We start from the raw sequence: 25,179 nt of genomic DNA, 5'->3' as shown, positions 1-25,179 counted from the left end.
TTTACAATTTGCTTGTGCTTAGTGGAATTCTTTGCTCTTCCCCTAGCATGGTGTCTTTTTGTGTGTCTCTTCATTAGCCCAGTTCCTTTAAGGTTGTCTCTGCACTGGGTTCACTGCACTTGATGAGCAAGTATTTGTAAAGCTGCTTTACCCAACTGCCAGTGGCCTCTGAGCACAGGTCTGCAGACTGAATTTCTTAGTAACTGTCTTAGTTGTTCACTTGGATCTTCCAAAGTATAAGCTGAAATTGAACATGGAGAAGTAGGAATCTAGTGAGGGGATTAGTTGAGTAGCTAAGAGCAAAGTAAGTAAGAGCAAACAAATAGCAAAGTTATAAGGTGAGTGAGAACCCCAAAGAGATGGAATGTGTTTTTTCGTTTAGATGGGGAAAAGAAGGGAGGAGAGAGCATGAAAAGCAGAGCCATTCTAAAGTAAAAAGTCCTCTTAAAGTCAGGATTTAAACCCTTAAGTGATTTCAAAAATAGTTGTAAAAATAATGGCAAACAAGCCCTGTTTCTTCCTATTTAATGCTGGCTTATGGGATGGCATCAGTTATTGATACTGGTTACTCTGCTAAGATGATAGACAGGTGTCCAGTGTGGAATAACCTTCAGTAATGCAGTGAAGTGATTATTATAAAACCTGAGTTTTGTGGACTGCCAAAACTTAGTGTCTGTCTTATGGCTAGTCTTTTATTAAATTGCATTCAGAAGGTGTATGTACTGAAGTTGCAGTCCTGGTAAAACAGATTTAAGGTTACCTAGTGAAAGACTCTTAATATTTTTATATTTAATTCATCATGGGTGTTTCCTTTCCAAAAGAATCTACCCTTTGCCTTCAATGAGACAGTATATGCTATGGAGAAAGAAAGATTCTTGTAGTGAAGAAGATGGTTTGAACAGCATCCTTCATATTTCTGAATCTGGAAGAGATGTGAGGAGGGAAAACTACTGAAGGAGTTGAGCTTGTGGTTCGGGGCAGTGACAGACTGAAGTTATGGGATCTTTTCTAGTTTTGGTAGTGAACGACGGAAGAACTGAGTCTTTAGTAGGCTGTTGAATTTGAAACATGAACTTACTTAGACCTACTTCAGAACTCTGTTCTGCTTGTTCAGTCACCTCTCTAAAGACAAGAAGGTATTAGGGTGGCTAAACTTCCCCCTCTATTTTGAGCCAAGGCTCTGGGTTTGATTGGATTGCAGAATCAGAGAACATTGGGAAGCTAAATGTGAAAAACTTTTCCCAAAGTTAATCTTGTGGAGGAAGCCTTTGTTGCCTCTCCTCTCTGCCATTTCCCATTTCTGCCCCTCCATTTCCTTTCCTCTGCTGTACTTCCAGAGAGGCTTTGATGTTTAGTGATTCTGGATGCTTAAAGTTGATGCTCTCTGCTTTTCTTGTGTTTTTATGTGGAATCTCTTAGATTGTTTTCTAGTGTGTTTAGTTACACATCTTCCAGGTACAGTTGGTGTACGTGATTCACCTTCAGGGATTGTATTCACTAGTGTCACTTGGAGTTCCACTAAGTCTTTAGGGACTGAATTCTTTGGGTTCCATCTCCATGTTGCCACATTCTCAAAAGCTCCTGAAGTTACTGTGCAGATGTAGGAGCTTTCCTTGACTTTTCAAATACTCTGCTCAAAAACTTTCTGAAGATGTGTTTATAGCTATAAACTCTTAATCATACCGAGGTTGATGCTGCCCTAGGACTCTGCTTTTATAATCAGTTCTAGTTACATACTGTCCTTTAAGTGTTGGTGGCAGGCTTTTTTTATCACCTTGTTGCAAGAATTGCGGTAACACCTTTGGCACTGTTATACTACTTCTCTGGTATGCATTTTGCACTGGAGTTGGTGTTTTTAGTCTCTGAAATAGCTTCAGCTGTGGAGTTTTCATTTAAATGCAGACAAATTTGCAGGAGTACTCTGCTAACTATACAAAATGTTTTCCAGGAGGAAATCCCATGGCTGTCGTCAGCAAACAAGTGAATATGGAATTGGCTAAGATCAAACAAAAATGCCCACTTTATGAAGCAAATGGACAAGCTGTAAGTCTGATACTGTTTTCCTGAACCTTTTAAAAAAATAGTATCTCAAATGGTTTTGTTACCAGGCTGTTGGTCTAGCAGGAGATCGCTTGAGGGAGAGGGAGAAATTAAGTGTGTGTCTGTTTCTAGGCAGTGTAGTAATATTGTAGCATATCTACATTTATTCTTTTAAAGCATGTTGTTTCCACGTTAATTTAACTTGGAATTTCAGAGGTTTTGTGGAAACCAAGTTCCTGTTTGTTCTTCCCAAAACCATTTCTGTTTTTCCTTAGATAGTTGTCTGTCTCATTCCTCTTTGAAGCAATTGTCTGCTGTGCTGGTACTCTAGCTTTTGTTGTTGCTGCCACTCCTTTTCCCTGAAATTAGCTCATTCTGGCTGTTCTTCCTACCTGTTGCTTTTTAAAGAATTGATTAACCAATGCCAGCTGGTTGAATGCATGCAGTGATTTAGCAGTAATACACTAGAGCTGAGATTTGCAAACTTTAATTAGCTTTATTTCTTTCCACTGTAGTGTCGAGGAGTGCTGTTAGAGGTAGAAGTGATAGATCCTAGTTTAGTGCTGAATAACACACATGTATTGACTGGAAGTGTTTTTACCTCCTGAATCTTAAAACATAGTACTAAACTTAACTTCTGAAAGAAGACAGATGAGGATACTGGGCTTCTTGCTAGAGGACTGCAGAAGTGGTCCCTGACACAAACCTGTTGCAACCTGGCACCTGCAGCTTTTCTTACTGCACATGAGCAAATAGGGTGTTCTAATAAACTTAGGGAAAGCTGCCAAAGCATTGTAGGCAGTTCTAGCAGTCAGTCTGCTCTCGTGTTGTGAAGCCAGTCCTGCATGTAACATGCTTGCACCTGTACTGCTGTGTTCCCCCTCTCCCAGCTGCTTTCAGCATCTGTCCAAGCAATGTTTCACTATCTCGAAGTGGGGCCCATGTCTCCCTGTGCAATTGGAAGAGACTGCCTCTGTTCACACCACCCAGTGAGACACACGGTTCAGCTGCTTTGAGCTCTAGACCATGCTTTCATTGTCTCTGTAAGCACTGTGGTACCTGGTGCTTGGCCAGGCAGCTTTCCTTTCTGTCACGGCATGCCGCAACTGGTTTGCTTCTATCCAGCTAAGCCTCTCAGATGTGTGCAGCTCCTGGGGTCTAGGAATTTCTCTTGTCCATCAGATAAGCACTTACAGGAGAAGCCAGTGGGAGTGGAGTGTTGGTTTGAAAAGGAATATTCCTCCTGATTACCTTGTAGTATTTCCCATACTGCATTCAAATGCTGTTTATCCTATGAGACCCTGTCAGGATGGAAACTGGCAGTGTGGCTGCCAAGCACTGGGGTAGGGAGGAATCCCTGAGAACAGACAAGGCTTTTGGTGATCCTTTGGTTAACCTGATGGGACAGGTAACATCACCTCCTTGTCTTCAAAGGTGGTTGCTGCAGGAAGAAATTGGTGCTGTTTAGATGTGTACATTTATTACTGTAATGGCAGGAAGTTTGTAACACTTGTCATATTTTAAAAAGGCACGTCACAAAATTTGTCAGCTTACCTGACAAGCTGCAAACAAAGCTTGATAAGTATAGCTGGATATATTTTCCAGACCAAGCTTTATTACTTCTTATGTTCAGTGTTGTATTGGTGACTACGTAATGAATCAGAGTGCTCTTCCTTGGTTTAAAAATAACTAAATAAGATGGTACCTGTGTGCTGCTTGTTTCCTAGCATGACTGTCATGTATAGCTTCTGGAACATTTAACTAAACTATCTAATTTGAAGCCATTTTAACCATGACCGATAATTAAGAAGAGAAATTGTGTGTGAGTAATGATGACCAGTATTTTAATCTTCTATCACCCAGATACCATAAATGCCAATATAGTCTTGATTATGTGGCACTCGGTTTCTGTGATCATATCTCTGTATTGCCTGTAGCTCATGATCATCTAAATAGTTAGAGGTTGTTACCTGATATCATAAAGAGTAAGTAAATGAAAATGGAAGCACTAAAAAGAAAATCTGAATTAGCTTGCTCAGATGTGGTGTGGTTGTACCTGGAAAGCTGTGTGTTTTGACATCTACCACTCATTTTGACTTGCTCTTGTTTTACCTTAATATACTCCATGATGCTGCTTACACTAAGGCAGTTATTTTATTAATCCTTTTTTAATGTTGCCACACTTTTTCCTTTGGTTATTAGCACTGTGAAAAACTAAATGCTGCTTATCAATTTCTATGATGTTTTCACATCTCAGTACTTTGATTTTCACCCGGCTGTGTAGAGCTTATCCTGAAATAGCTGTCAGGCTAGGTTGTATTTCTTTCTGCTGCAGTTGTTGAAAGGACCCTGTCAAGACACTGCTTCATAAACAGTGAAAAACAAGTTTAGTTTAAGCTGAAATAACTTTCTACAGGATATCCTTCTTCCAAAGGTGCATTCACATTGGGTTACTAATGAGTATTGGGCAAGTAACTTCTAAGTACCTTCTGTGAGCAAAAATTTTTCTCACCCTGCTAATAGGAAGTCTACTAACTTGATAGTGTCCCTTTACCTTTTTCTTTCAGCTTATCGCTGAGCCCAAGTCCATCCATTGGCCCACTCCTCAAAACCTCAAGCTGTGTTCACCAGTAATGCCAAGAGCACAGCCTTTCTTGTCTCAGATAAAAGAGCACTCATGTTCCACCTCTCCCTCTGGCATTTTGGTAAACTTGGTGCTTGACAGGAGGCAAGTTGTAGCTTTTAAATTAGCTAATTCCTCAACCATCTGAGGAAGTGTAAAAAATCTCCTTGGAAAACATTATACATCAGATAATTCAGATATCTAAAGCAGGGAATACATCTAGAAGTCTAGGGACAAGTAATAATTGGATGCCCTTCCTACCTTGGATACTGTCTTGACAGCTTTCCACATCTACACAAGTATCTTTTCAAAGGTTAGCTGTTCCTGCTGATCTGTTTATGCCATTTTCTACACTATCTGCATCTTACTGAAGAGCAAAGTACATAAGAGGTATACACTGAGTGTACATCCTCATCGTTAAGCTCTGCACTGAAGGCATAAATCTCTCTTGCTGCTTACAACTGTATGATGACCCAAGACTGAGCAGTTTTATACCTCCAGTTACCATTTCTCTACAGTGTGGTTATTATTATAGTCTTTGTCATGGTATTACCTAATTAAGAAAGACTTCTCTCTGAACAAGTGAAGATGGAATTAAGTTCTCTGAAATAGCATGGGCTCTTGATGATTGCAAGTTTCAGATTATTTATGGTGAGTTGGTTTCCTCCAAAAAATTTACTGATTTATAAGTTCTGAATAGTCTTTGGGAAGTTCTACTGCCTGTACATCTGTCTAAGCTTGTGAATGAGGCACTGAATGTCAGCCGTAAAAAGGTAGGAAATGTGATGAATATCAGAATGTCATTTCTCTTCCCTTTCTTCATGCTGTCTTCATGGTGCTGGGAAGTGTGCATTTTCTAATGCCATCTTCAGTTTGTCCACCACGATCCTCACATCCTTTTCTTCAGAGCTAGTACCCAACAGTCAGTACTCAGCCAGTTTCAAGGCTTTGCCTTTGAATTTCATGAGGTTTTTTTTCAGCCCATTCATAGAATCATGGAATAGAATAATTTGGGTTCAAAGGACTGTTAAAGATCATCTAATTCCAGCCCCCTGCCATAGGCCCAGAGCCCTGTCCAACCTGGCCTTGAACCCTTCCAGGGAGGTGGCAGCACAACTTCTCTGGGCAGCCTGTGTCAGGGCCTCACCCCCCCTCACAGGGAAGAATTTCTTCCTCTCATCTCATCTAAATCTCCCCTCTGTCAGTTTAAAACCATTACTCCTCATCCTGTCCCTACACTCCTGATCAAGAGTCCCTCTCTGCCTTTCCTGTAGCCCCTTTTAAGTCTTGGGTCTCTAAGGTCTCCCCGGAGCCTTCTCTTCTCCAGCTGAACCCCCCAACTCCCCCAGCCTGTCCTCACAGGGGGTGCTCCAGCCCCCCCAGCATCTTCGTGGCCTCCTCTGGACCTGCTTGAGCAGGTCTGTGTCCTTCTGCTGTTGGTGCCCCCAGAGCTGGACCCAGCAGTGCAGGGTGAATCTCACCAGAGCAGAGCAGAGGGGGAGAATCCCCCCCCTTGCCCTGCTGCCCACACTGCTCTGGGTGCAGCCCAGCACACGGGTGGCTTTCTGGGCTGTGAGTGCACGTTGCTGGCTCACAGTCAGTTTTCCATCCACCAACACCCCCAAGTCCTTCTCCTCAGGGCTGCTCTCCAGCCACCTCTTGCCCAGCCTGGATTTGTGCTGGGGATTGCCCCAACCCATGTGCCCTTGGCCTTGCTGAACTGCAGGAGGTTTGCACAGTCCCACCTCTCCAGCCTGCCCAGGTCCCTCTGGATGGCCCGTCCCTTCCCTCCAGCCTGTGACTGCACCACACAGCTCAGTGTCGTTGGGGAACTTGCTGAGGGTGCCTCGATCCCACTGTCCATGTCAGCAACAAAGATGTTAAACAGCGCCGGTGCCAACACCAACCCCTGATGGCACCACTCATCACTGCTCTCCACTTGGTCATGGAGCTGTTGACCACAGCTCTTCGAGTGAGACCATCCAGCCCATTCCTCGTCCACCCAGTGGTCCATCCCTCAAATCCCCATCTCCCCAGTTTAGAGACAAGGATGTCAGATGCTTTGCACAAGTCCAGGTAGATGACACTGTTGCTCTTCCCTTGTCCCCCAAAACTGTAACCCCATCATAGAAGGCCACCAAATTCATCAGGCACGATTTGCCCTTAGTGAAGCCATGCTGGCTGTCACCAATCACCTCCTTATTTTCCGTGTGTCCCAGCACAGTTTCCAGGAGGATCTGCTCCATGAGGTTGCTGGGCACAGAGGCGAGACTGACTGGCCTGTAGTTTCCCAGGTCCTCCAACTTGTTAAGATTACACTGAGAGGAGAAGAGATTGCTGAGGCCTGAGAGCAGACCTGACCCATAAAGTCTGAGGCAAAGGGGAATTTAGTGCTTTAGCCTTTTCCATATCCATTACCATGAGGTTCAGCAGCAGGTCTGCATTATCCCTCCTTTTTTGCTACTGCTGTGCATGTAGAGTCCTTCTTGACCTATTACGTCCAGCATCTCAGTTTCAACTCTGGCTGTCTCATGGTTTTCCTAATGCCGTATCTGCATGCTTGGGCAATGCTCATTCATTCATCACAGATGACTTGTGGTGTAATAATAGATGCTCAAGCTGAAACTTGGAAGTTGGAAGTTAAATGATAAGAGTGATTACTGTCAGTTCTTTGGAACTGGCATGCTAATTTTAATTTTTCAACCTTCAGCAGAGCTATCCCATACCTGTTTATCCAGAAGGGATTTTATAATCTGATTGTTCAGTGGAGTCTGCCCTGTGGCTCTGAAGAGCCTCTGCTCAGTCTTGAGGCAGTGCTTAGTAGTGGCGAGGCCTCAGTTTTCCACTGAGACTTCTGATGAGGATGTGTACCAAGTTTGGCCCTCTGGAGACGGGGTTTTTACTTAAACCAGAAGCTGCAGCATCCTGTTTGTCCCCAGGGTCTTGTCTTCAGAGAGAGAATCAGTTACCCATGGATTGACTGTAAGGAAGTATCCTAGAAACCAAGTAATTTATATCATGCCTTTTCATTTCCAGCTCTTCCTTTTTCATTATAAAAAAAAAAAAAAAGGGCACAGTAGTATGTACCCACGCTGTTAAAGTAGATCCTAGTGTTCGGGTGTGGTACAAGAATACAAAGATTAAGTCTTTGCATTAAGTGGTGGGTGTTGTCACTGGAATGTGACAGAAAAGTTTGCATTTGGGAACTAGCATTTGAAGCTTTCCTTATAATTCTGCCGTGCTCAGTAGCTTTGTTGAACCTCTCTGGTACACATAGGAAAATAGTCTCATAATTGTGAAATACATGTTCTACTTAGTGTAAAATCCAAACATTACTGATTATCATGGGTACAAATTACATTGTTACATAGCTACAGGGTTATATAATTGTTATCAGATGTGACTGGCAGCAGCTACTGTAGAGGGTGACACGGAAGAATCTTAAGTACAGATCTGACTAAAGAGGAATAAATTTCAGCATGTAATTCTGAAGGGGAGGGGAGCAGTATCAATCAGGGAAGGTGATACAGGTCTTTGGGACAGATTTTCAATTTTTACATGAATGAGCAGAAATGTAAGCATGCATCTACATCTTGAAATTGTAGGCTGGACAAGACTGGATATACGTGTAGAGAAAGCTTGACATACCTTCATATATTGTTAAAAAAATAATAATCTTTAGATATGTGCTCTAGTCATCATATAATCTGTGTCTTCTCTAGTGCTGTTGCCTATAATATTCCGACCTTTGATCTGATAGTATCTCAAACCTTTTATTATGTTTTAAAGCACATAACCTTGAGAAATAAATAGTGGATATAGTGTAAAAAATAGTAGTGTCAAAAATGAGACTATTCGCTTTTGACACCTAATAACCTTGAGTGATAGGAGAATTTCAGTAATAACAAGAAAAGGAGAACTGATTGCTGAGTAGATGAGTTGCTAATCTTTGGCAGCCGTGAGGTGGGGGAAGTATCTTCAATCTTCAGATTCTCTCAAAAAGGTAGATCCATCAGATCTGCCAGATCAGATGAAATAGGAAAATTCATTTCATGATGCAGTAAGTCTCCAGGGAGGTGCTACCTCCAGAACAGTATGGGCTTCTAAGAGATTTCACTGCAAGAACAATGAAGAATCAGCATCTTGGTATAGGCAGTTGGAAAAGTTGGCTTGTTAAGCTTATGATATGTACCCAGAGATGAAGTATGACTATTAACTGTTTCAGTCTGGGAAAATGCCAGATAAGAAATATCTAGAGAGATAAAAGATAACCATTGGCACAAGAATGAGTGTCCAGCTGTAAAGTGGAAGAGGAATCCAAACTAGAGCAATGAGATACTACTACAACTTCCTAGTCAACACAGGGTATGCTTTGAGTTAGGGGTGAATAATAGCTGGGGTTAGGTTACAGGGGTAGGTTTAGCACTGTTAATAGCATCTCTCAAGCTATTTTTGTTCTGGTTAGCAGTCATCCAGGAGCTTTCCCACTCTTTCTGAAGTATATGCTTTTTTCTCTTCCCCCTGCTGATCTTTCTGTTATACTCATCAGTATTTTCTCTCTATCCTTTGATTAACATAGACTGGGTTTAACAGATGTTAATACCATGTGTTGCTTGCTCTTCTGAGCCCATGCAGCTGTCATCACCTAACAGGTATTTCCGCAGCAGCACACACTATTTAAATGAGTATCTATCTTCAGTACAGTCATATATCACCATTCTGGAAGTGTCCTCCATCATCTTAGAAAAGCTGGATTCGTGGTTCGTGGTCACGCTGACTGCTCCAAACAGTCAGCTGTTGCCTGTTTACTTCACTGAGCCATGCCAAGCCTTCTAAAGCCTTGTGATTGCATGGAGCCATCCTGCCATCAGAGTGCTCTTTTGTCCCGTGGCAAGCTTCTGGAGCTTTGATGAACACACCTTCAATGAGGAAGTCTCCATGTGCCCATAAATGGGCTTACTTTCCTCATGCAAGAGATGTTGGTTGTCGCTGTGGTTTGCCAGCTGCTCTTGTAGCTCTTTGGCCAGACGTCCTGGCAGAGTGACTGTTTTGTACAGACCTTGGTGTCTGACCATTTGAGAGAGTTAAAGGTATTAAATTTCTTTTTACAAGGGCTGTTCTCAGTGACTTTTTTTTGTTTTACTCTTGGTCACTCTAGTTTAGGGTATGTGATACCTCTTTACCTCTTTTTTTTTTTTTTTTAACCAGTGCTGTAAGAATTTATTTGCACCCTGCCTTTCTCATTCCTCTGATTTGGAGAACAGTAGCATTCCAAGTTTGTTATAAGGTGTTGTGAATTTAGACTGCAGTAGAGAAAGTGATCTTTGCTATGGTTTCTTTTAAAATTTTCTCTATGCTGCTCGAGTGTCTTGTCTCTGAGGCTTTGAAGTTTGGTGACCTGTATTTTTTCTTTTTATTTATGTAGGGGTTATTAAGAAGAAAGTTTGTTTTTTTGGCTTGTAGGTTCCAAAAGAGAAAGATGAAATGGTGGAGCAAGAATTTAATCGTCTGCTGGAAGCCACATCCTATCTCAGTCATCAGCTGGATTTTAATGTTCTCAATAATAAACCTGTCTCCCTGGGTCAGGCTCTGGAGGTTGTCATACAGTAAGTGACTTCTTCGTGGTAGACTTTCCTATTTTGTGGAGGATTTTCCAAAAGATATCTGAAACAATTGTGATGCTCCTAGGGTAAGCATTACCCACTTCATACGCTGTTTGGTTTCTGTTGAGTTCTCATTTGTCTATATGTTTCTTGTTTACTGAAGCAAAACAGGTCAAAGATGGTTAAAGAAGCAAATATCTTTTCTTAAAAGCTTAATGAAAATCACTGCTACAGTAACTGATAGTGGATAATTGACTTAGTATGAATTGCTGTACATACAGCCCACTTAAGCTACTTGAAAGCTAATGGCATTTGTAATATGCCTTTTAATAATAGTAGCTAGCTTCAGACTTGTGTTTTAGCAAGTCAAGTACCCCTTATTTACAGAAACTTGTATTAATTTTCTAATTGCCATATGAGTGTTTACTAAAATATCCCACGACATGTGCTTTTATTGCATTACATTAATTAGGTTGTGATAATGAGTTTTCTCAGTCATGCAAGGATTTTAAGCTGAGCTGACTCAGTTCTCACCTTTTCCAGATTGCAGGAGAAGCATGTGAAGGATGAGCAGATTGAACACTGGAAAAAAATTGTGAAAACACAGGAGGAATTGAAAGATCTTCTTAACAAGGTCAGATGATGACTTTTAGAACAAGAAGATAGCATTGTGTTCCTCAAAGTGGCAAAATGTATAAAAACTTCCATGGAAAAAGATCAGAAAGTTGCCCATTAATGCTGTTCTTAAACATATGTATTAGTTTAAGACCTGTCTAGAAGCACTATTATGACAAAGGAGTCTCCATTTTTGAGGAGGAACACAGAAGCGATTAAGCAGAAGACTGTAAAACATAAATTTGAGAAAAGAGGGAGAGGACAGACATGATAAACAGTGTTGTGTCATAGCTTACTTTAGGGATGTTGATAATGACTGAGGCTTTTTAGGGGGTATTTTAAAATGTTTACTTTCTTTACCACAGATCTGATTTGTAGTGTAGAAACAGTAGTTTAGGCCTTCTTACAGTGGTTTTGGTTGTGGTAGATAACATCCTTACTTGTCCATGGTAGTTCCTCAAATTAAAAATGTCCAAGCGCAGCTCTGGTATTCAAAGTTATTTGCAACATATTTTGTGAGAAATCAATCATATTGGGTTTAAGCCATGTTGTTTTGGGGTTGGTGGTATTTATTGTGGTTTCTTGAAGGTAGAATTGCATATAAGTAACATGTGCCAAACCCAGGAAATCTCTGGTATAATGGCATAGTTTGAGATGAGTATCCATTTTACACAGTAACTTGCATGAAATCTACCTTCCCTCATATTTCTCCCCCCCCTTCCTTTTTCCCTTTTCCTACTCCACCTGAAAAAGATGGTAAATTTAAAAGAGAAGATTAAAGAACTTCATCAACAGTATAAGGAAGCATCAGAAGTGAAGCCACCTCGGGATATTACAGCAGAATTCCTTGTGAAAAGCAAACACAGAGATCTGACTGCACTTTGCAAGGTAAAGAATGACATACATACAGCACTTAAGTGGTTTCTAAGGACTTCAGCAGCCAAATAAAATTAGGCAATATGAAAGCTTCCACATCTCTCACTCTGATTTAACACACTCACAAGAACATAATTGATGGTCACTCTGGTTGTAGTATTTGGTAACAGGGCTGCATAGAGCACCTTTACATACCTATCTTTCATGGGTCATGATGGAGAGGATTAACATGTTGAAGGCTCAGTAGCAGTCTGTGCTGGCTCATGTCAGATGGCGTTTATGGGTGTGAAGGCTAAATTTTAGGTGAGACTTGGTCTTTAGTACTGCCAGGTCTCACTATAGTCTGGAAATAAAATCTGCACTTGAAGAGGGATGCTCTTTCTCTAAGATGGAAAAGGCAGTTTCCTAAATAAAAGACTTCTTTTTATCCAATTATAATCTACAGAGTTCTATCTTGACAAGCTGAGTTAGTTCCCCCCCTCTGTATATATCTTGATGTAGAAATATGCCTTAAAAAGGAAACCTTAAAAACTGTTCTTTCTGTGACAGCAAAAGACACTTTGCTAACCCAGGTCAGATAGAGCCAAGGATCATTTTTCAGCTACTTGTTCAACAGAAGATACATACCTTTATTTGGAAGCTCAGTGTGTTTGTGAATACATAAGTAGTAGCTCTTCTATTTTGTCACCCATGAACAGCTTTCTGCTCTTGTTGCCATTATTGGACACTCCAAATTATTCTGCCTTAAAGGAAAATGATTGTTGCCTTTATACCTTATTCTACTAATGTTTTTTAAAATAAGAGAAAACATTCCCAAAACCCTCTGAAAGAAGCTTGAATTAGATCATGTCTTTGCCTTTTGCATGAGTGCTTCTGCTTTGGAAATCTGTGTTCACTATTAACTATAGTCTTTTAAAAGAGAAAGAAGAATAGAAATACCATTTCGTGCAGTATGAAAAAGCTGTCAGTACCATAGGAACCTTTAAAATACCAGGACTGTAATGGACCTTTATGTTCTTCAGATCTGATTAAATTCCTGAAATATTAGCATACTAATCTTTTCTGCAGTGTGGCATATGCTGCTGTATACTTGAACTGCAGAAGGGCAAAATATGCTGGATTGAATGTTGAAAAACTGAAGAACTTGATTTAGATTCCACTAAAACCATGAATGTTCCAGTGATTTCTCTTGAGATTAGGTTTAGTCTGATGCTGCATAATGCCCTTAAGTCCTTTTACATGTAAACTGATTTTAATGTTAGCTTTAATCTTATTAGGAGTATGATGAATTGGCAGAGACACAAGGCAAACTGGAAGAGAAATTACAAGAACTTGAAGCCAATCCACCAAGGTAAAGATACAGACTATAAAAATGAATACTTAGGGAAGCAGTGTTTTGGGGTGGTTTTTTTACTGCTACTTTTCACTGAGTTTCGAAAATGCTATGGTATGCTTTCTTTTAATTATGGCAACTCAAGGCATTAGGAAGGTACAAACATGAACTTTGAGCTCCCTGAGCTTTAGAACTTACCTTCCTAGGTTTTAGAGGACAAAATGTGGTTCTTAGCTAAGGTACATTTTGGTAGAAATCCTTACTGTAACCAGTGCCTGATCTCAGGAAGCCTTTGAGATTTGAAATCCCCATGAATAATGATAGCATACCAATGCTGCTTATTTTGGCAGAATTTTGTTATTTTGTGCTCTGTGTGATTATACTAGGCTCTTAGTTGTCATCTTATGCATGTTACTTAAGCCATTATTTATGTAACTTTTTTCTATTTCTGAAGTTTCTAGCTTCACTTAGAATATTTTACATCAATTCTACTTTGACAATGTGAATTTGCTGGTTTTTGATATTCAGCTTTCATGAAGGAGGATCGAATGTTTGGAACAGAGTTTGCTCATGTTCTTTTTTAAATTTTTTTATTTCTCCACTATGGAGAAATGCATTTGCAACATCCTACTGTGGCAAACTAAATGCATTTGTATTATGTTTGGTTTTTTTCTAGTGATGTTTATCTGTCATCAAGAGACAGGCAAATACTCGACTGGCATTTTGCAAACCTAGAGTTTGCTAATGCTACACCCCTGTCGACACTTTCACTGAAGCACTGGGACCAGGTAGCTATTTAATGTATTCATTCAGCAAAACACTAAACACTGAAGCTATATTTATTTCATTATTGTGGAAGCTTACAGTTTCTAAACACTTAAGTGTTACCTGCTCTTAGAAGATGGTGACCTCTTACATGATTATTATTTGCTGATGAAATTCCACACAGCTTTTTGTTAGTGACAAAACAGTCTCTAATGATACTATCTACTGAAAGTTTCTATACTTATTACTTGACTAATAAACAGAAAGGATTTCAAATTTATTTGAGTCACTATTTGAAAAAAAGGTTTTGAACATTTCCATTGTGTAGAGTTGCTGTTTATTTTCTATTGAATTATGTAATTTCACTATAATTCATGCTTTTTATGCATCTTCATTTTAGGATGATGACTTTGAATTCACAGGCAGTCACTTGACTGTGAGGAATGGATATTCCTGTGTGCCTGTAGCCTTGGCAGAAGGGTTGGATATTAAATTAAACACAGCAGTTCGACAGGTTCGCTATACAGCATCAGGTAAATGAAACCACCTGCTCTGGAAAACTACACTGAGGGAGTATGATCATAGAGATTAGATTTCAGTGCTTCTGGAAGCAGATGTGAAGATTGATCTCATAAAAACCCTCCCATTACACATTTTGGGTTAGATGAACAGCCACATTTCTTATTGTAATTAGTTACGGAGGAAGCTGTTAGAAATTTATTAATCTTTTAACAGTTTTTGCTTATTGCTGTGACTGATTTGACACTGTCCTTTTTAGTTGTATTTACTGATTCACAAGCTTACATTCATTTTCCCATTTCTTCACTGATTGAAGTGTTTGGAGTAAGAGGTCTTGCATTGCTGAAGACTTGTTTCTACAGGATCTAGTATTAGAAGTATAAATGAATGTAATATAGACTCACATGGAAGGAGTATCTTTCTGTTGTTCTTCAAAAAGTTGGGCTTGAGAAACTGTCAGCTGGGAGAGCAACTCAATGAGAGGCTCAATCTCTACTTGCTATTTAGTTATGCATATATTTAAATTTAATTTGGTGGCCTAAATGAACTTATCCCAGTATGGCCTTTTTCAGATGCTGTGTAAATTAAACTTTCTGGAATTGAGCTATGTGGCCTGTAGCATTCACTTGCATCCAAGTTAAGTAATTGTTAGTGTAAAGCCGTCTCCATAAACAAAATGTTTTTTAACGTGGGTAAGTTTTTATGGAAGATTCTTTAGAGTTTCTATTCCAATGCTCTTGCCTCCTGGCCTATTAAATGATTGATTTTTCTTTCACCTTTCTAGGCTGTGAAGTGATAGCTGTAAATACCCGCTCTACTAGTCAGACTTTCATTTACAAATGTGATGCTGTGCTGTGTACTCTTCCCTTGGGAGTGTTGAAGCAGCAGCCTCCAGCAGTGCAGTTTGTACCACCTCTTCCTGAGTGGAAAACTTCTGCAGTGCAGCGTATGGGATTTGGCAACCTTAACAAGGTGACTTGGGCATGGAGGGACCTGCAGCAGACCAGGGGTTGCAGTAGGTAGAACCTGAAATGTGTAGGGAATAGGTATGGTGGGTGAGAGGAAGAACTTTTTCCACTGCTGTTTTGCATGCTGAAAATTATCTGAAAAGAACTGTAAGGACCTCTTCTCTATTTCCACCACAATTTTTAATGAGTTAAATTTTAGAAGTAAGTGTGACTACAATGTGTCTGCTGTAGCTCATTAACCAGCAAATCTGTAGACTGAGAGAGCATGCTATCCCGTGGAAGGCAGTATGGCTGTACACCCTTCTGTGTTACGTATATGCAGTAGGTATTCACCAGATTTTCCTTTCTGGTGGTAAACATTTAATGAGTGTAGTTGTCTATTTTTTCTGTGCACTGTTCCTAATCTTTGATTCTTTTTGGTTTAGGTTGTGTTGTGTTTTGATCGTGTCTTCTGGGATCCAAGTGTCAATTTGTTTGGTCACGTTGGTAGCACAACTGCAAGCAGAGGAGAACTTTTCCTGTTTTGGAACCTATACAAAGGTAGCTGTGGTGCATGTCTACTTTTGCCGGTGTCTTACTTGTATAGTTTCAGATCTAGAAAAGAGCACTTTTTAAGATGCTGTTAGTTAAGGTACTGTTAGATGGATATGGTAAGAAGATAGCATTTGTAGGAAGACAAATGGAAGCAGAGAGTACCACTGACTTGCAAACCGTTTTATAGTAAATTAGGGCAGAACATGGATGAGTATGGGTTTATTAATGCTGAATTCCAGGCTATGTCTGTTAAATTGCATTGCTGCCAGTCTGCTGTAACACTTGCACTTTTATAGGCTACTTTATTGTCTTGCACCGTGGTGAAGCTGTCCTGTAATTTAGTGTTACTGTGGTTGCTTCTCTTTAGTTGCCACTGGTATTCTGAAAAAACAAACCTTTTTGGTTTTATTGTGCTGTATTAAGAAAAAAAAAAAAAAAAAAACAAAAACCAAAAAACTGATCTAACATGTTCATAGTATTTCAGAAATACAGAAAATAATGTGTATTCTGTTTGCAAAAGAGCAGTGTTGTCTTAATCTGCTTTATTGTAATGTATTGAGTTCTCCAAGGAAAGGTGTTTTATCTCTGCAGCATTTCTGAATTAAAAGCATTTCTTAGTTCATAAGTCTCTTTGAAATAATGCAAATGGGACTGGCATCCAATTTAGTCATAGTTTTGAAAACCTCAGCTTCCTGAATGCTTCTGAAGTTGAACTGACAGTTTGAAGGCAGACCTCTTTCGCTGGGCTGTTTAATCTGGAATTATTTGATAACTGTTGATGAGCCCCTTTCATCTGTGATCATAAATCCTTTCTGGTACAGGTGACTTTGCTGCCCAGGATTTCAAACTTAAGCATCTAGGAACTAACCAAGATAAATTACATTTTTTTTCAGATGTAAGGGGTGCTCTTGACTTGTGTATTCTCTTATGGGGCTGGGTTGCAGGTTATCCTGCTTTGATTTAGCAGGGGGGTGCAGTGCAGCCTTTACAGAGCAGTGAACACTCAGGTTCCAGCGGAGCAGACTGGACACTTTGATACTCCATCCCCCTCCTGAGCAGTGCTGTTCCAGCCTGATGAGCTGCAGGCCTGCCCAGATAGTTAAGGTGCAGTGTGCCCTGGAGGAAGGGCAAGATGTGGCGTCTCTGATTTGTTGAATGAATGACTTTGTTTCCTCTTCTGAGCATCAAAGTGGTTATGACTGTAGACTGATAACTTTAGAACTGACAGATAACTTCAGAACTCCTCTTCAGAAAATGCTTAAGTAGGCAAAAGGTGTTGCTCTGCCTGTTTCTACAGGGTTTTCTTTGCCATTAGTAGTTTTCTCTGCAGCTGGTGTTTGCCACAAGAGGTTGTCAGAAGATATTTTTAGTAAACATACAGGTTTTGTTCATTACCATTTATCATACTAAAAGCAAAGGTGTATATATGGTGAGCACTATTCATTGAGTTACTTCTCTTGCAGATGACTGTTTAAAGTACTGGTGGGTTTTCTTCAACTCTGTCATGGGGCGACTAGGTTTTTGTTTTAACTGGAGAAAATTGCTGTGCAAAGAAGGTGCCTTCCTAGGGTATTTAATTGTTAAAATGTCCCATCAAGTCTTATTAAACAAATACAAGTAACGAGCTTTGGATAACAAGGCTGTTCATATATCTGCTTTTGTGGCTTTAAAGTGGCTGTTACTTAACAAGTAGTGTTGGGGTTTTGATTTAGATGTAAAGACCATCTCACATACAAAAGTTTTGCTGCTAGATGCAAAACCTTCTTTCTCATGAAAATAGGTAGAGCATGTAGAAATAAAATAGAAATGCTGTAAAATCCTATGCTAAAGCACAAGTCAGATGGCTGAAATAAAAAAAAGGTTATTGTGTCTTGTAGATAGTTAGATGGCAGTTAATGTGATTGCACTGTGAAATATTAAAGTAGACTGGACTGAACTTGTGAAGCTGATATTCTGTGTTTCTGTAGCCATAGCATTCTGGTCAGACACTATTTAAACTGAGCAGATTGAAGAGCAATTACTAGTCCAGAAACAAAAAAACCTGGAAGTATCACAGCACATGCTGTATTACCTCTGTGGAAGCTCTTTAAAGGTCTTGTGCTGCAGAGACCAGCTGGTCTCTGACAAGTGTTTAAAGGTAAGTGGGTGAATGAAGTGAAACTCAGATGAAAAGGGAGCATGTGTTTGTACTGCTGTGGGGTGACTGCTTGTAGCTCTGACAGGAATCCCCCCAGTGCTTTAAGTCTAGTTCAGGTTATGATGGCTGAGAAAACCTTAGCCTCTGGAATGCCATGTGTGTCCCAGAGCAGCTGGCCTGTGCTGTTGGATTATTGTTTTAGCCACGTAGACACGCTTTAAGATGGAGATACTCCATCAGTACAGGGCAGAGGAATTCCTGGAAGAAACACTTGGGGTTTTCAGGAAGTCCGATGACACTTCAGTCTCTGTTTTCTTGCCTGGCTCTTTTGTTTTTCCTAGAGACATGTGATGAAAAAGATGAGGCCTTTTCTCTGTCATAGTTTTGTGGTTACTCACTCATCTCGGGCTAAACCATGTTCTCTGCTTGCTGTTTGGTATTAAGGCTCCATAAACATCACTGCCTCAAGGAGAGAACTTTCTGTGGGGCAGTGACACATGCTCATCATGCAAGAAGCTTTTCTGAGCAGCACTTTGGTATTTGTGTAGCAAAATAGTCACTGTTCTGCTCCAGTCTTCTGGCTTACTGTTACAGTACTGAATTAATTCAGGTAACTCAATAGCAACACTTTAAAGTCTGGATAAATGCTTACAAAACAGGGTCTCTTGCTTGGAAAGGCAGGATTACCAGAAAAATATTTCGGGATTGTCTGAATACAGGTTTTCATGACCAAATTTATGGAAGCTGCATTTTGAATATGCAGTTTTTCCATTCAAGAAAAAAATATGTATAGTGAATAATTGCTGAAAAGTTCGTTGATCTCATTTGTCAAGGATGGCAAATTAGGAAAAACTTTGCTGCTGAAATGACAGTATTTCCCAGCACTGATGGATGATAGGAAACCAGGTTTTTGTTCTTTCTTTTATTGTTTGAAAGACTAGGCTAATCTTTCAGAAAATGGAGTTTAACTAGAGGAGCAATCCTGTATCTTTTTTCTCTAATAAGCTACTTCTAGTTCCAGAGGTCATGTATGTTGGTGTCTTAATCGTATCTTGAACAGTGTAATTGTCTCTGTAGTAATAATAGCCTTACTAGTCTAACTTCTTCAGAATTTTAAACTTCTGTTTTTAACTGGAATATATTACTGAGTCTCCCAGCCTGTATATTGCGGCTGAACTTTGGCCAGTTTTATTTCAAGAGCAGTAACTTGATGGAATCACAGTGTACCAGGAGATCTCCGTATATATCAGGACATAAGGAATTCAGTAATCATTTTGGAAACCTGTACAAAAGTTAAAGCCAAATTTTTAACAAGGGCTTTATTTCCCATTTCAATATGCTTGACATCTGTTTCTAGCTGTAGTATTTTCTTTGCTAAATTTAAGAGTTCATAAATATCTCCAGGAGGAGAAAGATCAACACAGATTTTCTTACTAAGTAACTGCTTGGGTCTGAATTACTTCTTGTAAATGCATGTTTCTTGCCATTGGGTTATTTTGGTAGTTCTTCAATACTTACCTAAGATTTTCCTTGAATTTTTGACTACCAAAAATGTATGTCTTACTATAGCTGGTCAGAGGTAAAATGACCTCATCTGTCTGTTTGTATATCCTACAATCACATTAACACTTCACCACAGCATCACATGGGCAGCTGAGTTATTTAGTATTTGTCCATTTGAATTCTTAGAATTGCTGCTTCTCTGGGTATTGTTCTAATGTTCATAGTTTCCATCTCCTCCACTGAGATTATTCAGCGTGAACGTGCATTGGTAATGAAGAAATCTAGATACTTCATATGAGTGAAATACAGGCAACTTAACTGCTCTGCTGATGATAATCATACCTAAATTAGATTGTTTGGAAGGTACGGAGTTCCCTTAAATGTAGTACAGATGATTATTAGATCTCAGTGGAACCTCCTACGTCAAACAAGAGATGTTTTCGCTAAAGAAAACTTTTTTCTCTTCTGCATGCTGTACTTCCTGATGTGTGTATTTAATTTTTAATACCTCAGGTCTACTGATAATTTTAAATAGTACAATATTAACTGGTTTTCCTTTCAGTAATTTGACAAAATCTTGGAAAATTTAGGACCACTTCTGTTGGGTTTGTTTAGTTTTTAATCTCGTGATTTAGCTGCCTATTCAAGTCCAACTTGTCTGATTAAAAAGTTTGATTTCAGTAATTCAGTTGTTTTTTCTCTCTTTCCCCACCCTCCCAGCTCCAATTTTGTTGGCTTTGGTAGCAGGAGAAGCAGCCGGGATCATGGAAAATATCAGTGATGATGTCATCGTTGGACGGTGCCTTGCCATCCTCAAAGGCATATTTGGTAGCAGCGCTGTGCCCCAGGTTAGTGCAGGCAGCATCTTGGGGTAACTTCTCTGCTTTTCAGAACGTACTGCAGTTCTCAGTATTGGCTCTGGTATTGAGCTGGTCGGTGTATGTAGTAAAGTAATAAAAAAAATACATGGTGACTTTTAATATACCAGTCTTCTCTGAGCACTTGGCCAGGTGTAAATTGAACTGTTTATTTGTTTGATATTTCATGCGAGGAGCAGGTTCACTTAATTGCCTTTACTGCAGAATAGTTGTAAAGCTCTTTCTGAACATGGCTTTATCACCCCCAATATCCTACAGCTTTCTGTGTGATGAACAAATCCTCAGCGCTGACTGCAAGGATGGATTTTTAGTTAATGAATAAATGTCAGATTTTGGAAATGCTCAATTAGTTGGATTTTACGTCTCGTACTGGAGAATGCAAGAGAAGGAAACCTCAGGCTTGCCTTTCTCATAAATCCACAGCTCCTTCACTGACCTCTGAGAAGACTTTTTCACTTCCTAATGAGATCTCTCTCTGAGAGGAGCTTTGAGACTCTTCTGTCTACAGGTGCTGTAGAAATCACGTAGTGTGTGGAAATCAGCCTAGAGTGAACCAGGAGCTAAGTGTTTTACTGCAGCTATGCTCTAGTAGGGTTTTGAGGTGAAAAAAACACACACTAGCAAACTGCAGAATCTTGAGAAGTATGGATTCTACTGTAGATAAACATCAAATTTAGAGAACTTATTGGAACTTTTAAAATATTTCAGTGCATTAACTAATAATCCCTTGTTATGGAATATCACCAGATATGACCATATATCTGGTCAGTCTTTCAAAGGAGAAAGCAGTTCTCAGTTGTGAAGGCAAGATCTCTGAGTGAGTCTATTTTAATGTATTCACAGTTAACCTGCTTATGTGCTATGAGCACCTGATAGTGAAGAGATTTGCTTGGGGCTGTCTTCTGGACAGCCATTACCAGTCTGGATAAACTGCACTCTCATCTCTTGTGCTGGGTGAACAGCTATAGATGAAGTGGGGTTTGCTGTGCAAGTGCAGTTCCTGTATCTGTCCAGAACAGGGAAGTAGAAAAGTTAAACAAAAGTAACACTTCTGTGAGCCATCCTCCTTGTTCCTGTGCTGCTTCTTGTTACTGTCATATTTGCTCTTTCCAGTTTGGTTTTTCACTTCCTGATGATAAATACAACCACTTTTTCTCCTGCTGTTCTTCAACACATGGAAACTTTTTCAGCCTTGCTGTACAGCTAACCCCTGCAAGCGTTGTGCCCTCTGCAGAGCAGGATTCCAGTTTTGTACCACTTCCATTGTAGTACATGTTTTGTACTCTAACCATGCTTCTCCCTGTTCAAAGGGAATCCTAATTACAGTATTTCCTTGTCAGGGTGAAATTAGGTGTTGACTCCTGCCCATACGTGGGTGTGTGGGCACACGACACCACATTGCAGTTTGTGCTGGTGTGCTCTCAGTGCTGGGGAACCCATACTCTTGTATCAAGCTCTACAGTTGTGTCTAGGTTAGCCATACCTTCCAAACTGGCTCAGTGAAGTTAAATTTCGGTGGGGCTTTATTCCCTGTTAGGCAGCAATGCTTCATGTGGTTACTAGAGACAATTTAGAAGTCTATGAAATGCCTCAAAGTTTTCTTTCTCAGACATAGCTGTGAAAGCATAGAGTGCCATCACAGTGGTCTCCATCCCACCAGGATGAAATGTGAGTTTACTTTTTTCTCAAGAAGTAGTCAATGTATGAGGGCTGGCTCATCGCTCAGTTTCTTACTTTTTGGATAAAAAAGTGTTGAAAATTATGGTGAGAAATTTTCTCAGTTAAGTCATCAGACTGTGTAGGGAAATGTGATCTCCAGCCCCTAGTGGTGTATTACACCTTGGAACATAGCCCCAGTCCTCCTGCCTCAGCAGAAAGCATCAGATATAGCCCAGCTGAAGCCCGCCTTGGAGACATCAGCTCAGATCTGTGGGTGTTGGGGTCCAGGAGACTTCCCATGCCATGATGGGGTACAGTGCCTGCTGGACTGGTTTCTGGATAATGCCCTTGCTGGATAAAGCCTCTTTCTCTTCCTTTGTGGGAAGGTCTGTTCAATTAGAAGCAATTCCATAAAAATATCTTCATGCCCAAGGAGAGGAGATGAGGCTTCTGTCTTGATATTTGCATTTTTACAGGGTATGATTCCTGTTAGAACTCATTTGGACAGAGTTGGGGCTACTTTAAGATTCACACCCATTGCTTTTCACTGCCATGTCTGCAAGGTTGTGAAGATGTCCCATTTTCTATTGCCTGCTGTTACCCCTTAGAGTGATAGTAGTTTGAGTCCTGGTGGTGCTCTTACTGTCACATCTCCCAGTGGAATATCTTTCATCATGACTGTTACCTTGGCAAACCAGATGGATTGGAAAAATATATAGGCGTTTGTGCAGGTGCCCTTCGTGTGGTCCTTTTCCCAGATGAGTTGCAGACCTTATATAAGTCTACATCATAGTCAAATCAGAAGGGATATTCAGGTGAGCTGTTGCTGAAAGAAAGGATTACAAAGTGTGTGTTGTTGTTATGTTGATAATCAGAGAAGAAACAGCAACAGTACATGGTGTGCAGGTACAGTGACCACAAAGTCTGAGTTCCAATGCAGGAGTGATGTGCAGTAGGGCTCTGGTAATGTACTGGAAGGAATTAAGGAATCAACGTTATCTCAAAGACTTTGTGTCTTTTATTATTGCAATTTGCATCTTTTACATTTTGCATGAACTGTAGAACTTGCATTCTGTCAACAAGTGAGCCTTCTGTCTTGTCTCAGCCTAAAGAGACTGTGGTGTCCCGCTGGCGTGCTGACCCATGGGCCCGGGGTTCATACTCCTATGTAGCAGCTGGATCTTCTGGAAATGACTATGATTTGATGGCTCAGCCGATTACCCCAGGGCCAGCCATTCCAGGTGCTCCTCAGGTGAGAGATGTCTTGAGTCTTTTTAGAAAAAATGCCAACGAGGATGATTTTTCTAATTGTACACATGTTCAAACACAAGTTTAGGTAACTTGCATCTTCTGATGAATGATTGAAACCTGTAAAATAATTCCATTTTCCATCCATGAATTCTGCATTCCCAGGTTTGGTGTAATTTGTTTACTGCAAAAAGAGCTTTTTGTTATTCAGAAAGTCAATTTGGTAATGTCTGAACAGAGTATTGTAATATTTTACATTTATTGTGTAATATTTCCTCATATTACAAACATGAAACTCTCCTGTCAAATGAAATGTGTATATAAAGATTTTCTTGATAATTTTTAGGACAGATCACAATATTTTAATTGTATGCACCACCTTGGTGTTAATGGAGGCTGTGGTTTGATTAGAGGACTTTGTAACATTCTTCCTAGAACATCTGTTTGCTGCAGAATCTGACAGAACGTGAACCACCCTTAACAGTGCTCTCTGTTCCCTCAGCCTATTCCTCGCCTGTTTTTTGCGGGAGAACATACAATTCGCAACTACCCTGCAACTGTTCATGGTGCTCTGCTGAGTGGACTGAGAGAAGCCGGTCGCATTGCAGACCAGTTTCTCGGGGCCATGTACACTTTGCCTCGCCAGCCCACACCGGGGGTCCCCCCACAACAAGCTGCCAGCATGTAAGAAAAGGAGTGACATCAGGAGGGACAAGACCACGGTGCTGCTGTTGTGGACTCTTTGGGATGAAGATATTCACGTAGTCTGGATCCGTATCTGCTGAAAGGACTCAGCCATGAGTTACTGTATAGTATTTCTATTAGAATGGCCTTACAAAAACTTACCTAACCTTGGGCTTGGCATCCTTTTACAAAATCTCCTACAGCTATATGAACTGTCAGTGTACAAAAAACCTTTATTGCCAAGCTGGTCAGGGACCTTTTTGACTCTGCAGATACTTTTTGAAAGTCAAGCTTATAGCTGGAGGTTTTTTAGTTGTTTTTTTTTTCCTACCTAGATGTGTATTTACAGTTTGGTAATTGCACAAGGCCCTCTAGAAGCTGGTTGCTACGAATAGTAGCTTAGTGTAGAAATTATGTAAACTTTCTTGGGTTTTTTTAATTCTTATTGTTTTGAAGAATATATTTTTCGACCGATTTTATCTGGCATTTGGGAATTTGGTGCAACTGTTTCCCTACCAGTAACAGTAAATCATGCCCTTCCAAAATGGCCCATTGGCTGCTACACTGTATGCATCCTGTTTTAGAAAGAAAGCTGATATTACTAAGAGTGTGCTAAAGAATTCTGTTTTATTAAATACTTTGAACAAAAGAAATCATCACAATTGGATATTTTTAAAGTTAAAAACTAGAAATATTATTCGTATTTGTTTATATAGAAACAGAGTTGCCTAGACGGTAAGTTAGCTGACAGACCTAATCTTGACTTCTGCATGCTGCATTAGGCATTCTGTGTACCTGTTGAGTTAATTTTTGCTGGGTTGATGAGATGGTGTTGCAGCTGCTGCTGTTACGCTCTGAGAATGGCTTTGGTTTGGCTGCTTTTCCAAATATTTTCCTTACTAATTCTGTGCATAGAGCCTTCCTTTCATTGCACAGAGCAGTCTTATTTAAACATTTAGGTCCTTTTTCCCTCTCCTCCTTTCCCCATTTAGAATTAGACTTTTCTATTTCTTCCAAGTTTTCTCACCCTCCTCTTTCTACAGTTTTTATCAAACCACAGTCTCTGTTCACACTGTTTTCTCTAGTTTTCAGTTTTTCTGTTGTCACTCTCTCTGACCCCACATTTTGTACACATGCAGTCTGTCCCGACTTGCTTCTGTCCTTGCACCTTCTTCTCTGCTGGAGGATCAGTAC

The 25,179-nt window shown here is 40.1% G+C and overlaps 1 protein-coding gene across 4 annotated transcripts in view; it reads left to right on the top strand.

Annotated features, from left to right (window-relative positions):
• KDM1A (lysine demethylase 1A) overlaps nucleotides 1–24,897 on the top strand; it is a 44,698-nt gene extending 19,801 nt beyond the window's left edge. For 2 of the 4 annotated variants that reach the window (XM_074926156.1, XM_074926154.1), the window contains 12 exons: nucleotides 1,949–2,043; nucleotides 10,127–10,269; nucleotides 10,810–10,900; nucleotides 11,635–11,769; nucleotides 13,035–13,108; nucleotides 13,749–13,878; nucleotides 14,256–14,388; nucleotides 15,159–15,346; nucleotides 15,768–15,882; nucleotides 20,237–20,364; nucleotides 23,159–23,305; nucleotides 23,804–24,897. In XM_074926156.1, coding sequence (XP_074782257.1) covers nucleotides 1,949–2,043; nucleotides 10,127–10,269; nucleotides 10,810–10,900; nucleotides 11,635–11,769; nucleotides 13,035–13,108; nucleotides 13,749–13,878; nucleotides 14,256–14,388; nucleotides 15,159–15,346; nucleotides 15,768–15,882; nucleotides 20,237–20,364; nucleotides 23,159–23,305; nucleotides 23,804–23,989 — 1,565 coding nt within the window. In that variant the 3' untranslated portion in view covers nucleotides 23,990–24,897. The remainder of the gene's footprint in view (nucleotides 1–1,948; nucleotides 2,044–10,126; nucleotides 10,270–10,809; nucleotides 10,901–11,634; nucleotides 11,770–13,034; nucleotides 13,109–13,748; nucleotides 13,879–14,255; nucleotides 14,389–15,158; nucleotides 15,347–15,767; nucleotides 15,883–20,236; nucleotides 20,365–23,158; nucleotides 23,306–23,803) is intronic. The other 2 variants (XM_074926155.1, XM_074926153.1) reach the window with 1 other exon arrangement.
• Nucleotides 24,898–25,179: the final 282 nt, after the last annotated feature.

Source organism: Athene noctua, chromosome 24 (genome assembly GCF_965140245.1).
Source record: "Athene noctua chromosome 24, bAthNoc1.hap1.1, whole genome shotgun sequence".
Classification (NCBI taxonomy): domain Eukaryota; kingdom Metazoa; phylum Chordata; class Aves; order Strigiformes; family Strigidae; genus Athene; species Athene noctua.
The sequence above is the reverse complement of the archived record's forward strand: the minus strand, read 5'-3'. Positions and strand labels throughout refer to the sequence as shown.